The sequence below is a fragment of the Castor canadensis genome, chromosome 4, assembly GCF_047511655.1.
Source record: "Castor canadensis chromosome 4, mCasCan1.hap1v2, whole genome shotgun sequence".
In the NCBI taxonomy this organism is placed as follows: Eukaryota; Metazoa; Chordata; class Mammalia; order Rodentia; family Castoridae; genus Castor; species Castor canadensis.
Window position 1 is genome coordinate 48,333,292 of NC_133389.1, and position 14,464 is coordinate 48,347,755.

Genomic DNA, 14,464 nt, shown 5'->3' on the forward strand with positions numbered 1-14,464 from the left:
CCGCGGCGGCGGGACCATTTCCTGAATCGCTGAAGCGGAGGGAGAACTGGGGCGCGGCGCTACCATTAGCGCCAAGGGGAGGGGGTGCGCATAAGGAAGGGTCGAGGAGAGCGAGTACATGCTGAAACACAGAGGCTCCGTCCGGGGTGCATTTTCTAAGAAACACTCATAAACAGTATTTCCATGGGTCACAATTCCTTTCATTTGGCAGGACAGGGCCTCAGAGTGCACAGCACTGCAGCATCCCCCCTCTTCGCATTCCGAAGTGGTTCAGCCCGAGAGGCCGGCGTCTTTCCCCCAGTTTGCCGTCCACACCAAGCGTTCGGGACTTGCCGATAGCTGTGACGGCGGCAACATGTCTGTGGCGTTCGCAGCCCCGAGGCAGCGAGGCAAGGGAGAGATCACGCCCGCTGCGATTCAGAAGGTGAAACCCGGCTGGGTCAGGGATGCCAGGCCCGTCCCGCCCGTGCGAGAGAGCCTTGGGGGCCGGGCGGGCCGGAGTCAGTCAGTCTGCTGGCCAGCCGGGGCCGGGGGTGGAGGTGGGGGCGGAGGTGGGCCTGCCGGGAAGCCGCCGAGTGTGGGAACGGAGCCGCGGGGCTGCGGCTGAGTGGGTGGCGGAAGAGGGCGAACCGGTTTTTTCACAGAGTCCTTGGCGCGTTCAGGCTCTTTCCTACAGGCACAAAAGCCCCAACAACTGCCGCCCGATTTCTCTAGGGATGGGGCGGCGTTCGGGCGGCGGGGCGCGTGCGCCCGGCGGCAGCCGCCGCGCGGGGAAGGGCAGTGTGTCGGAGCCGGCGCCCCGCGCGTCGCTCCGAGTTACTTTGGCGTCGCCCCGCCCCGCCGCGGCTGCTTCGTGCAGACTCGACTTCGGGTCGCCGCGCGCGGGGGGCGAGTCCGAGCTTCGGTGGCCCGGCTCCCCTCCCCAAAAAAACTCCGACTGAGTTGGGGATCTGTGGGAAGCACTTGGGCACCTTCTTAAGAGTCAGAGGGACAGACCAAGAGGAACCCCGTGGACTTCAGGGGTGCCTCTGTCTCGATTCCCCCCCCCCCCCCCCGCCATTTACATCTGCCGCAGATGTCCGTGCAACGCCTTTCGCAGGCGCTGTGGCTACTGCGAGCGAGCCGTGGTCCCTGCCCTCTGGAGCTTATAGTCGCGACCGATCGTATACGTAGTGATGAAGCAGCAAGGAGCTGCGTCCTTTTTAGAGGATAGTGCTGCTGCTAATCGCTGTTCGTTCTTGCCATTTGGGGACACAAAGGTTCTTTATTATCCTCGTGTTCCAGTATTCTAAATCCTAGTGGGCTAGACTTTCAAAAGTTACTTGGTAAGTTTAGCAGCTTACCTTAAAACACTTCCCTTTTGTTTTCTGCCCCTAGAGCAAGGATGAAAACAGTCGACTTTCACTACACTTAGGGCATCATTGTATGCTCAGATCTCGTTACTATGTGTCTGTTTATTGTCAGGTTCTTCATAGTGTGGCATTTGACATTTGCCCAACTGTTGCTTTGTTTTTATGAACAAGCTGGCTTGGCAGTGCCTGGCAATATAGTGATTTCTTACAGTGCACTGGGCTGAGTCTGCAGCTTGGCAGAGACCTACACACACACACACCCATGTTTCTAAAGGGTTGGCTATTTTTGAACCCTAGAAAAGTCTGGAGTTTTTCCTTTTTTTCGAGTTTTGCTTACATAAATCTTAAGTTACTTCTCACAGATGATTAATTTATTTTTCTCTAATGGAAGAGTAACATGGGTTCCAAATTAAGTGCTTAATTTTCAGTGTCAGAGATTGCTATTAGATACCAGACATACTCTAATGGGCAAGTTTGTTAGACTGAGGAATATACTGCAGAAGAAAGTTGTGAGTTCCCTAGTTCGATATTGATTGATACATTTTAAGAATAATATTTTTGGTGTGTAGTGATCATATTTGAGAAATAGCTGCACTTATTAGAAAAGCATATATTTTTCCCAGCAACTTAAGATTAACAACTTAAGATTAACAGTTAATCTTAAATAGATCTTCATTTTTAATTAAAGCTTACCTCAAGTAAATTATTGAGCTGGAGTGATTGTGATAATTGTGTTTTCTGCTTTCGTTGAATCCTGGAAGACTGGGATGTGTTCAGGAGGAACATTTCTTGTCTCTTGATCTTTAAGCTTCTGAAACCATAAGTGGTTTGCTAGGGATAGCAAAGCTGGCACAAAAACTGTCGTCCTAATTGCTGTAGGCAGTACTCTTTTTTCAGTGCCACTCTGCTTCAATGAATTATATAACCCTTAAAGCCAAGATTGCTTAGAATTGTTGTAAGATGATAGAATGATAAGTAGATGTGGTTTTTGTTTTTAAACTTTTGGAACAACTTATAAGGTAAAATAATAGAATCTATTAAATATTACACATGCAAAAAATAGTACTTTATTATGTCATATTTGGAGAATTATTAAATGGTACAGTTATAAAACGTAGACACTAGCCACCCACTTCATTAAGGCTCTGGGGCTGAAGTTTTCATGTGTTTACTTCATTCTGGATAAGGACTGACTTTCTCCTTACTTCTGCAAAGTGTTAGAATGGAGCAAAGCTGAGCTGAACTCTATTTTTACTATTAATTGGTTAAAGCTACTATTATAGATAGCAGAGGTAATTAAATGTTTCATTACAAAAGGAACTCACATTTTCCCTCTGGACTTCATTTAGTAATTCAGAGGGTGACTAATTGGAAGAGATTAAACATTATTGATTAAGTATGATATCATTCCAAAGGTATAAAATAAGACTTTCTGTAGAGAGTATGTATTTTAAAAAGACTCAAGTGGATTATTTTTGTATAGCTCAAACATTTCTAGAAATCTGAAAGAAAAAATTAGTTATTGAAAGGATTAGCCATATAAACTGTGTGTTGCATATTTTTACAAGAGATTTATAGGGTTTAGTATGTAATGAAATTTTATGTGGGAAAGCTAATTCCTTAATCTTCCTTTATAATTTGTTATTAAAGTGAGTTTAAAAATACTTTGTAGCAGCAGATAGCAACATTAACAAAAAGGAATTTTAAGAGAGTTTTGTTTTATGTATTTCCATATTTGCGTTAATGATTTTGGGGATACACTTTAAAGTGTTTCTATGAGAAGTATTTGTTAATGCCCTCCTTCACATTTTATAGCTTTTTATTTTTACTTAGTGCACTAGATTTACAATAATTTCTTTCTAATTTTATTTCAGATGTTGGATGAAAATAACCATCTTATTCAGTGTATAATGGACTATCAGAATAAAGGAAAGGCCTCAGAGTGTTCTCAGTAAGAATGATAAGAAACTTTTTGTATTCCTTTTTCTGTGTTGGTTAGGTTTTTACTTTTCTTTTTAATAACAGTTTTACTGAGTGATAATTATTTTAAAGTGTACCATTCAGTGTTTTTAAATAAAGTCATAAAGTTGTGCTACTATCACCTCAATTTTAGAATATTTCCTTTTGCTTTTTTGAGGAGTGGAGGGGTACTGGGGTTTGAACTCAGGGCCTCTTGCTTGCTAGGCAGGCACTCTACCACTTGAACCTCTCTGTCAGCTAGAATATTTTCTTTATCCCCCAAAGAAATACCGTGTGTATTAGCACTTGTGTCCCTCTTCTTCCCCCTCCCAATCTCTTACCACCTCATAACCACTAACCTCTTTTCTTTGTGTAGATTTGCTTACTGGGGAAATTTCATATAAATGAATTTAGATAACATGGTCTGTTTTGAGGGGCATAATGTTTTCAAGGCTCTTTCATGTTGAAGCATGTGTCAGTTTTTTGCTCCTTTATGTTGCCAAATAATCTTCCATTGTACATTATTTATCCATCAGTAATGGGCATTTAGATTGTTTCCACTTCTTGGTTCATAATACTTCTATGGACACTTGTATACAAGTTTTTGTGTGTCTTTTGTTGATTTTTACAAAAGAAAAATTGCTTTACAGTATTATTTTTTTCCCTTATACTTAATTACCCTGTATTATAAAATAATGACTTCAAGCAAGGCATGTGGTGCACTCCTGTAATCCCAGCTTCTTAGGAGCCAGAGATATGAGGATTGTGGTTAAGAGTCCAATCTGGACAAAGTTATGACACCCTATCTCAAAACAAAATGCAAAATGGTCGAGGGTGTGGCTCAAGTGCTAGGGCATTTGCCTAGCATATGCAAAGCCCTGGGTTCAATCCCCAATACTGCAAAAAATACAAACCAAAGGGCTGGGGGTGTGGCTCTAGTGGTAGAGCATTTGCCTAGCATGCTCAAGGCCCTGGGTTCTATCCCCAGCATTGCAAAAAGTAAATAAATAAAATAAACAATGACTTCAAATTTGCGTATACTCTGATCTGTAGAAAAGTTAGATCTTTATGTGTAGGATGTTTAGTTGCTTCCATATATATAGATGAGAAAGCAAAGCTTATACTTAATAAATAGAGAATTTGTTGTTATTAATAAGGACCAAACTTTTTTCTTTTGAAGTGATGTGTTTGAAATAAATGGTATACCCTAATAGAATCTGTTGTGGTAGAATAAATTGAATATTTTATCAAGCATCTTTAGAGCAACACTGTCCTATATACATATAAATGCCAGGCACATATGTGATTTAAATTTTCTAGAAGATATAGTAAACAAGTTAAAAGAAACATCTATATATTTATAAATTCCACATAGCCATTACCTTCTATTTTTTCCCTTTGTTTAAAACTATATTATATTTGGTTACCGTAAAAAAAAAAAAATCCCCGCCCCCCCCCCCCCCCCCAAGAATAAAAACTGGTAGAGATAATTCCCACTGCCTTATGTCCCTCTCCTGTGCCAGGTGTAATTACTTGTAATGCTTTAGTATCCTTCCAAATATTGTTCTGTGGAGTTACATATATGCGTTCATATCTGTGTAAGTACAGATATACAGACATTTTCTAGTGTTTTTGTAGGTTTTTTTTTTTTCTGGCACTGTTGGGAGTTGAATCCAGGGCCTTGTTCTTGATAGGCAAGTATATACCACTGAGCTGCACAACCAGTCCTAGGTTATAGATTTTGAATGAAATTGCTGGGTCAGAGGGCATGCTAAATTTCCAGATTACCCTGCAAAAAAGATTGTGTAGGTTTACTTTCTTCCAACCAGGTTTTCAGAGTCCTGCTTTTCAACTATCCCTGACTAGCAGTAGCTATTAGTCATCTTTTAAGAACTTTTTTATATTCAATTGATTAAAAGTGGTGTCATTATTAAAAAACCTTAGTTTGGAAAACATTTCAAAGATTGTACAGTTCTGAATGGCCTTCACTGAAATTCTTCACATTATGACATATTGTCCTTCTTGCTCTGTTTTGTATTTCTTCCCCATATTGCTTTCAAGAAACATTTGAGAATAGTGCGGGTATGATTCTCTTTTATTTCAGGGTTTCCCAAAAACAAGAGCATATTCTTAAATTACTTGAGCATAACTGTTAAAATCAAGAATGCAGTGCTATTATCTTATTTTAGAGCTTTTATCAGATTTTGCCAGATATCCCAATAGTGTATTTTTTGTGGTTCAGAGTCCAGTGTAGGATCAAATTGCATTTAGTTGTCATGTCTTGTCAGTATACTTTATGATCTGGAACTGTTCCTTAGTTGACATTGTTGAAGAATACAGACGTTATTTTGTGGAATGTCACTCATTTAAGGTCTCACAAATGTTTCTCCATCATCAATTCATGCTATGTACTTTTGGCTGTAATATCACAAATGTAATGTTATGTCTGTTTGATGTATTCTCAGTAGCTGCATGGTAATGGTTTGTTACAGTATTGGTGATAACTTTGATCTGTTAGTTAAGGTGATGCTTACCATTTTCTATACCATAAAGTTTATTATTTTTGCTTTGTAATTTGTATGTGTTTTACTGAGAAGACACCTTGACACACATATGCTGTTTCTTACCATACTCAAATACATTAATTTTAGCATATGCCAATGATTTTTGACCAAAATAGTTATTATATTACTGTAGTGGTTATCAAATGATAACTAAGTCTATCACTTCTTTTAAATTTATTTGGAATCTTAATGTAAGGAAGACAGTTGCTTTCTCCTCCCTCCTTTCGTTATTTTATTCCTTTGTATCTGAATGACTTGGACCTTCTTACTTATGCTCTAGGTTATGATTTATTATGCTAACACTCTTTTTCTTTAATTGTTCCAGATTTGGCTACTGGGAGCTGGCTTCTTGGCATATCTCCATTAGTTTTTGAGTATTTCCTTATTTTCTTGCACTACAGAATATGCCAGTCTTACCCTGACTCTTTCCTGTGCAAATTTTGAATCAATCATTTTTCCAAGCCCTGATTCTTTTTTTTACAGTATGATATTTAGAAACAAAGAACTGGGCATAAGGTTATCTTATTTTCAGATCACTTATATATTTTGTATTTTATATGACCATTTATATTTATATTTATTTATATATTGTTTCTTTGATGAATCTTACCTGTATATATTTGAAAAATTCTTTTTATTTTTTTGTGGTACTGGGGTTTGAACTCAGAGCCTACATCTTGAGCCACTCCACCAGTCTTTTTTGTGATGGATTTTTTCGAGATAGGATCTCAAGAACTATTTGCTCAGGGCTGCCTTCAAACCACGACCCCCCTGGTATCTGCTTCCTGAGTATCTAGGATTACGATTGTGAGCCACTGGCACCCAGCTTGAAAAATTTTTTAAAAAATTAACCGATCTAGTTCTATAGTTTCACTATGAAAAATCATCAATGATGAGATTACTACCTGAAGTCAGGTATGGATTGATTAAAGTTTGGAGACACTGATTAGAATAATTATTTTTACCTATTGCTTTTAAGGAGCCCGGGGGATGGCACAGGACAGCTTCATTTGTCATTGAACTCAGTAGTACATGATGAAGATAGATATTAGATGTTCAGAACTAGAACCAAGGTTCACAGCTTGAGTCAGCAAAAGTTCAAACACTTTTATTCTTTACAATCTCAACTTCTTCACATATGTGTATGTATGATCATTTCCCTCAGTGTCTGCATGTTGGAATAGACCTCATAGAAATCTGTCATATTTGGTACAAATGGGGCATTTGCATGGGGCATTAGGGTAAAAATCTTAAGTTTTATCCTTTCTGGTGAATTTCATTACTTTTTGAGTTTTTATTTGTATTTTTTTGTCCTTAAGAGATGGGGTCTGGCTATGTTGACTGGGTTGGTCCTGAATTCCTGGGCTTAAGTAGTCTTCCTTTTTTTAGCCTGTGGAGTAGTTTGGACACTTGACATACTACTGCACCCAGCTTTGATGGATTTAATTTCATTTTTACTGGTCCTCAGATATTCTTTCCTGTTTTCAAGTTGTTTGGATTGGTTTGTGAATAAAAAGAAAAAATTTCCTCCTCTCAGCCTTAAGAACTGTTCTTGTTAATTACAGTAGGAGAACTAAAGCAAAATAAAGAGAAACATTGATAAATGATAGGTATCTGGGAATTGATAGTTTAAGTAAATATGTCCTTTAGATGTGATAACTTCATCTAAAGTAGTTTTTTTTTAAGTGAAAAATAACTTTCTTTTCTGAAAAGAGAATGCATTATAAAAAGCTGGAAAGCATAAATACGTTAAAATAAGAGAATGAACAACATATTCCCCTCCATCCAAAGATTTTTCTCTGGTAATACCTTTATGTATGTTGCTCTGACACACAAAGATGCCATATAATATATAAGTCAGTGGTCTGAATCACTTGTGGATCCATATGCCCAAATCTTCCTTTTTTTACATTTTGGTACTGTATATATGTGTGAGAATGTAGTATTGCTCTATTGTGCTGTTTGAGTTTAGCATTTTCTTTAGGATTGCGTTCAAAAATTTCAGAGGGTTTTATAAATAATTCTGATCTTAAAAAATAATTGTCATGATTTAATGATACTTAATTTTGTATTTCTGTTTAAGAAGATAACTTTTAGTCTATAAAATAAATTACTGTTCTGTAATAAATGTACTCTTCATATCTACTAGGTAAAGAGTTTTTTTAATGAAATCTGGTGTTTTCAGATTGATATTTAATTATACCACTAAATTCAATAGTGGTTATTTTGCCATATGCAAAGTAACTGATATAGTGGCTTGTAGTGGAATCTTTGGGAGGTGAACACTCTCATTTAATAGGTTAGTAATCAGAATATTTGGGAATATCTGTGAGTGTTTATTGGGACAATACCATTTTCAAACAAAATGTTTGCTCATAAGACAGTTATCATCATCAAAACTAAGATGTTGAGTATGTTATATATCTCCCCTTAGCTTGTATATTTGATTTTCTAACATTTTAGAGATAATATGTGTATACATTAAGAAAGTACAATCATAGTCAGGTGCTGGTGACTCACACCTGTAATCCGAGCTACTCCGGAGACAGAGATCAGGAAGGTCACAGTTTGAAGCCAGCTTGGGCAAATAGTTTGTGAGACCCTATCTCCAAAATACCCAACGCTAAAAGGGCTGGAGGTATGACTCAAGTGGCTGCCTAGCAAGCCTGAAGCCCTAGTTTAAGCATCTACCGCCAAAAAAAAACCAGGAAAACAAAATACAATCATGTCTCACTTGAAGATACAGACACATTATGACAAACACTTGCCAGGCAGCTTTGCCTTAGTAAATGTGATAGAGTGAACAGTACACAGACTAGACTGGCTGTGATGTCACTAAGCAATAGAGTCTTATGGGACCACCATCACTTTTGCAGTGGTGTATGCAGTCCATCTTTGATGAAAATGTTATGCTGTGCATGACTACAAACTGTTTTGGTGACAGGTAACAGTATTTATAGAACAAAGTTTCTCAGGAAAATGTTTTATATTTTATTATTATTTCAGTTGTATCAGCTGAGTTCAGATTATCCTACAGTTCTTTTTTCAGTTGCATTATAGGGGACCTGTAAAAGAATATAAGTAAATCTTAGTTTTTTGTTCATGTTCTTCTCTGAGCCTTGTTTTTTTATCTTAGAATAAGCTTATTTGATGAGTGTTGTGAAAACAATGTATTTTTATGAAAAAGAGTACCTACTGAAAGCCAGACATGGTGTTTCCTGCCTATAGTCTCAGCACTTGGGAAGCTAAGGCAGGAGGATTATGAGTACCTGGACTGTATATCAACTTCTTGTTTCAAAAAAAAGCCAAAACTCAAAAGAAGTACAAATGGCCAGTAAATACATGAAGAAATGCTCAACCCCTGCAAATAAAAATGACTTTGAGATTTCACCTCACTCCAGTCAGAATGGCTGTCATCAAGAACATAGCAACAAATGCTGGTGAGGATGTGTGTGTGTGGCGGGGGGAAGGAACCCTTATGCGCTGTTGGTGGAAATGGAAGTTAGTGCAATCACTGTGGAAAGCATTATGGAGGTTCTTCAAGTAAGTAAATAGAACTATAACATATGATCCACTGATACCATTCCTGGGCATATATCTGAAGAAATGTGTAAGTCAGGATACAATAGAGACAATTGCACATCTATGTTTATTACAGCACTATTCACAATAACCAGGCTATGGAAACAGCACAGATGTCCTACAGTTGATGAATGGATTAAGAAAATGTGGCATTTATATATAATGGAGTATTGTTCAGCCATAAAGAAGAATGAAATTATATTATTTGCAGATAAATGGATAAAATAGAGATTATCATGTTGAGTTGAAGTAAGCCAGGTTCCAGTAAACAAGGGTTACATGTTTTCTCTCATGTGAAATCTAGTCTTAAAAGATAAGCATATACATAAGTATGGTTTTATGTATGTATTTACATATATATACATATGCATATATATGTAATGTTTGTAACAGTGGGACTGTTTGAGGGAACTAGGGGGAGGCAAGAGAGGAAAACAGAATGATGGTGATTAATATTGAAATCCATTGCATCCATGTATGAAGATGGTACATTGAGACACACTGAAAGCTGTTGAATTGTGAGGGGGTGGTAGAGAGGATAGGGAAGTAGAGAGTAATAGAAAGGTTTAATCTGATTACAGTGTAGTCATGTGTGAAATACCATGGCAAACCCCTTTGAACAATGAATATGCACTTAAAAAAATGAAGGGCAGGAATTTGATTCCGGTCTTATTCATGGTGGGTACTAGTGGGAGGGGGAAGGGGGAATATGGTTGATGTATTATATACTTGTATGAAAATAAAACAGTGAAACCTATTGAAATTGTTTTAAGAAGAGGGAGAGAGGGATGAGGGGGAATGATGAAAGGAATGAATCTACACAAGGTGTGTTGTAAGCATATATGGAAATGTGACAATGAACCCTCTTGTATAACTGTATGTTAATTAAAATGTTAAAAACCAAAAGAAAAGCTATTGAAGTAAAAAACACCCAATTAAAATTTTTTGTTTTTACCCATCTATTAGGGAAAATGACTTGGAGGTCTTGGAGCATATTTGAATGGGTTCTATGGATTAGATGATAATATTGGATAAATGTTAATTTCCTCTTTATGATGATTGTAGTTATATAGGGGAATATCCTTGTTTGGAGGAAATTGACAGTGAAATATCAGGAGTAATGGGGTATTATGTCTGCAACTGATTCTTAAGTGGTTTTAGAAAAAAAGTACATGCATATATATGTATATTTAGAGACAGAATGATGGCATAGTTGTGATAAATTACTAACAATTAGGAAACCTGGAAGATGTATGAGACTTCTGTAATATTCCTAAAACTTTTCTGTAAGTTTAAAATGATTTCAAAATTAAAAGGACTGGATGGCTGGAAGGAGGTTGGGCAAATGTGTTAAAAGTTAAACTACTCCATACATGGTGCTGTATTTATAGATATTTAAAACTGCAGGAGTCTTTTGAGATCTACCTTAACTCCATTGTTGGACAAATGAGGCTATTGTGGCAGATTGGACCTAATAATATTTTAACACTGACTTACTAAGTACTAACCAACATAATAACTAAAATATTTTGTTCAAGAGTCATGAACTTTATAAGGTTTGGTATTTTTATATTTGGTGGAGTAATCAGTGGTCCTCAGAAAATTCCTTGTCTGAGTATATTGCAACCATAGTAGGGAAGGAAAGGAAAACTTGAAGGGAAGTAGACTTTGAAATGAGTTACATGTTCTAATTAAAAATGACTGGTTGGGGTGCTGGAAGCTTGACTTACACCCTATAGCACCTGCCTCACAAATGTGAAACCCTAAGTTGAAAGCCTAGTACCAAAACAAAACAAAACAAAACAAAACAAAACAAAAAATAAACCCCAGCTTGTTGTTTTTTAAAAAATGGCAAGATACAAAATCCTATATCTTAAGTTACTTTCAAGACATCTACCAAATAATTAAGTAGTTCCAACTAGTGGTTGCTATTAGTGCTGTTTGAAGAATTTAAAAACTATAACCATTATGTAATATAATAATGTCCATTATTAATTATATATTATTATACATGTAATATATAATTACATATTGGCCCTTATTTATCTAAAGATCATTATCAAAAAATTTATCTTGTCTGGTTAGTACATGTGAAGAACAGGATTAAAAGTATAGGCTTGTTAGTGAGGAATCTTTATGGTTAGTGAGAATTAAGTGTTTTCTCTAATAAGAAAAAAATTGTGAAATCACTTGTTTAGAATAGGAAAAAAAAGTATATACCCAAAAATTTACTGTGATTCCTTTTATGGTGTTTGTTTTAGAAAATGAATTCATTTTGAATTGAAATTAGAATGCTTTATCTGAATAGTATTCTTTTGATTTATTTTCACTTTATAATTTGTAGTTTGTATTTGCAGCAAATAAAATTTTAAGACAGATTAACAATTTGATGCAGGTTTTCAGTTTATATTTATGGGCTTGCTCTGTGCATGCACCAAAACCACACACTGGTAATTGGATCACTACTACATTTAATTGGGCTTAATCTGAGTTAACTCCTAAAATTGTGACGAGAGTTTAGCTAAGCTGATTCATAAGCAGTGTTACGATAAGCATGCTTAACCACCTAACGCCTGTATTGATAATTTGCTTTATTTTTAAAAGTTAATTCTTAGTGGTATTAGTGTCCTGTCATTTCTTTAATCTCTGTACTTGAGCATAGTTTTCTTTTTTCTGTAATTGGAGATTGCTTGGTCATTGTCTTCTGAATATATTAAGTCCTGATAAGTAAGTAGTATAAACACAGCAGGATTGAGTTATTCTTCAAGTGAAAAGGAAAAATAATGTGTGATTTTCCACCTTCTTTCTAATACTTTAACACAGGATGTTGATTACTTGAGTTTGAGGCTTTTGGCAAAATGAAAGTGACAGAAGGAAGGAGGATAACATTTCATTACATTCCTTCATTTTAGTTCTTTAAAAAAACCAAATGTACTATGCATGAAGCAAGTCAGTTTTCCATTTATTAGTTATGTAAATTTGTATAACTTAGCAACCTCTCTCTCTCTTTTTGGGTGGCAGTGGGGGTAGTAGGCTTCATGCATGCTCTACTGCTTGAACCACTCCACCAGCCCTTTTTTGTGTTGAGTATTTTCAAGATAGAGTCTCTCACAAACTATTTCCCTGGACTGGCTTCGAACTGCGATCCTCCTGATCACTGCCTCCTGAGTGGATAGGATTATAGACATGAGCCACCTTGCCCAGCTAGCAACCTCTTTTAAACCATAGTTTGCTTGTCATTAAAATGGAGGAAAGCACTCCTACCGCATAGTGTTGGTTGAGTATTAAATAACATGTGTACGTACAAAACAATTCTAACAATTCTAGTACATGGTAAGACCTCTGTTCATTGTTATCTTAAATGCATTATCTATTATTTGGAATTATTTTGCAGAGGAAATAGGAAAGTTGAAGTGCTATTGATGTTCAGGTAACAAATCTATTATTAAAAATGGTTAGAATGCTGTTTGTATATAGGCAGATAAGAATAACTTTTTTAATATTGGTATTTGTTTTGTTTTAATAGGTATCAGCAGATGTTGCATACAAACTTGGTATACCTTGCTACAATAGCAGATTCTAATCAAAATATGCAGTCTCTTTTACCAGCAGTAAGTACCTTTAAAATAGTATGAATAGACAATCTTTGGAGTTACATATGGTGTAATATATTTTTGTTGATATTTGAGTTTTGTTTAGTAAATCCTGAATTACTCTGAGAACATGATCTAAAATGCTTTATTGCTTTGCTCTCATATTTAATTTGAATTAATTCACCTAGGATCATTTCCCTCCTTAAGGAAGTTATATCATTCACCTATCCACCTACCTATCTACCTATTTACTTTATTCTTAATTACACAGGTAATTTGTTAATATATGTGTAGTGTTTCACAGCAAATACCAACATCATATAACTTCACTAATAATTGCTTCAGTGTGCATTTCTAGCACATTGGACTATTACTTCATCCAACGAAATTAACCATAGTTTCTTAACTTCTTATAATGCCCAGTCTGTTTTCAGTTGAAAAACCAAGATGTGAATGTTTCCCTCAGAATCCAAACAAGATCCCCATATTGCATTGTTTGGTGTGTTAAGTCTTTTTTAATCTATATCACTTCTTTCTTTTAAATTTCCATTTAATTGTTGTAGAAACGGAGTCATATTTTATATAGATTTTCTCACATTCACTGGATTTGGCTAATGGTATCCTCATTGTCTTTTATCATGGTCCTCCATCTCTCCTATTTCATGTAAACTTATTAGAGAGGTTTAATTAGAATTAACGTTTTTTTGTTAAGAGTATTTCATAATGGTGTTGTGTGTTTCCTTTTGGATCACATCAGGAAAAATGTTTGGCTCCATATTTAGCAGTGTAAGTTTGATCTGTGGGTTCAGTTGATACCAGTCAGGTTAATTTCTTCAAGTTCCCTGTTTTCCTTTTGTTAATTGTTTTCTTAGTCATTTATGTTTGTTGATTAAGTCCTTTATTTTACTTTGGGAGCACAGAATACTAAAATTCAAAATTTATAATTTTACTTGCAGTTATTAGCTGTAGTTGTATTTCTTTTTTGTGTGTCTGAGTTTGAGTTCAGGACCTCAGTCCTTTTGGCTTTAGTTATTTTTCAGGTACGGTCTTGAGGTTTTTTTTCCTTGGGCTGGCTTCTGCTGAGATCCTCCTACTTTATTCCTCACATGTAGGTGGGATGACAGGTGTGCATCACCCCACACAGCTTTTTTAGTGACATGGGTTCTTATCAACCTTTTTGCCTGGGCTGGACTTGAACTGCAATCCTCCTGACTCTATGCACTGTGTAGCTGGGATTACAGGTGTGAGCCCCCATGCTCTGCCTACCTGTTATTCTTTATAGAAGTAAAAGCTTTCTTTTATCAACCTTTTAATTCTCCTGAAATTAGAGAGTCCCATAGGAAAGTCAGAATGAAAGCTTGGTTCTGTCCTTTTATCAGCTTTTAGACTTACCATGTTGGTCTTTAGAAACCTA

At 36.4% G+C, this 14,464-nt stretch overlaps 1 protein-coding gene across 3 annotated transcripts in view; it reads left to right on the plus strand.

Moving 5' to 3' along the window:
• The first annotated feature begins 266 nt into the window (after nt 1-266).
• Ss18 (SS18 subunit of BAF chromatin remodeling complex) overlaps nt 267-14,464 on the plus strand; it is an 89,863-nt gene continuing 75,665 nt past the window's right edge. For 2 of the 3 annotated variants that reach the window (XM_020183885.2, XM_020183886.2), the window contains exons 1-3: nt 267-424; nt 3,227-3,303; nt 12,984-13,068. In XM_020183885.2, coding sequence (XP_020039474.1) covers nt 356-424; nt 3,227-3,303; nt 12,984-13,068 — 231 coding nt within the window. In that variant the 5' untranslated portion in view covers nt 267-355. Of the gene's footprint in view, nt 425-3,226; nt 3,304-8,013; nt 9,316-12,983; nt 13,069-14,464 lie in introns of those variants that run through there. The other variant, XM_074070118.1, reaches the window with a different exon arrangement.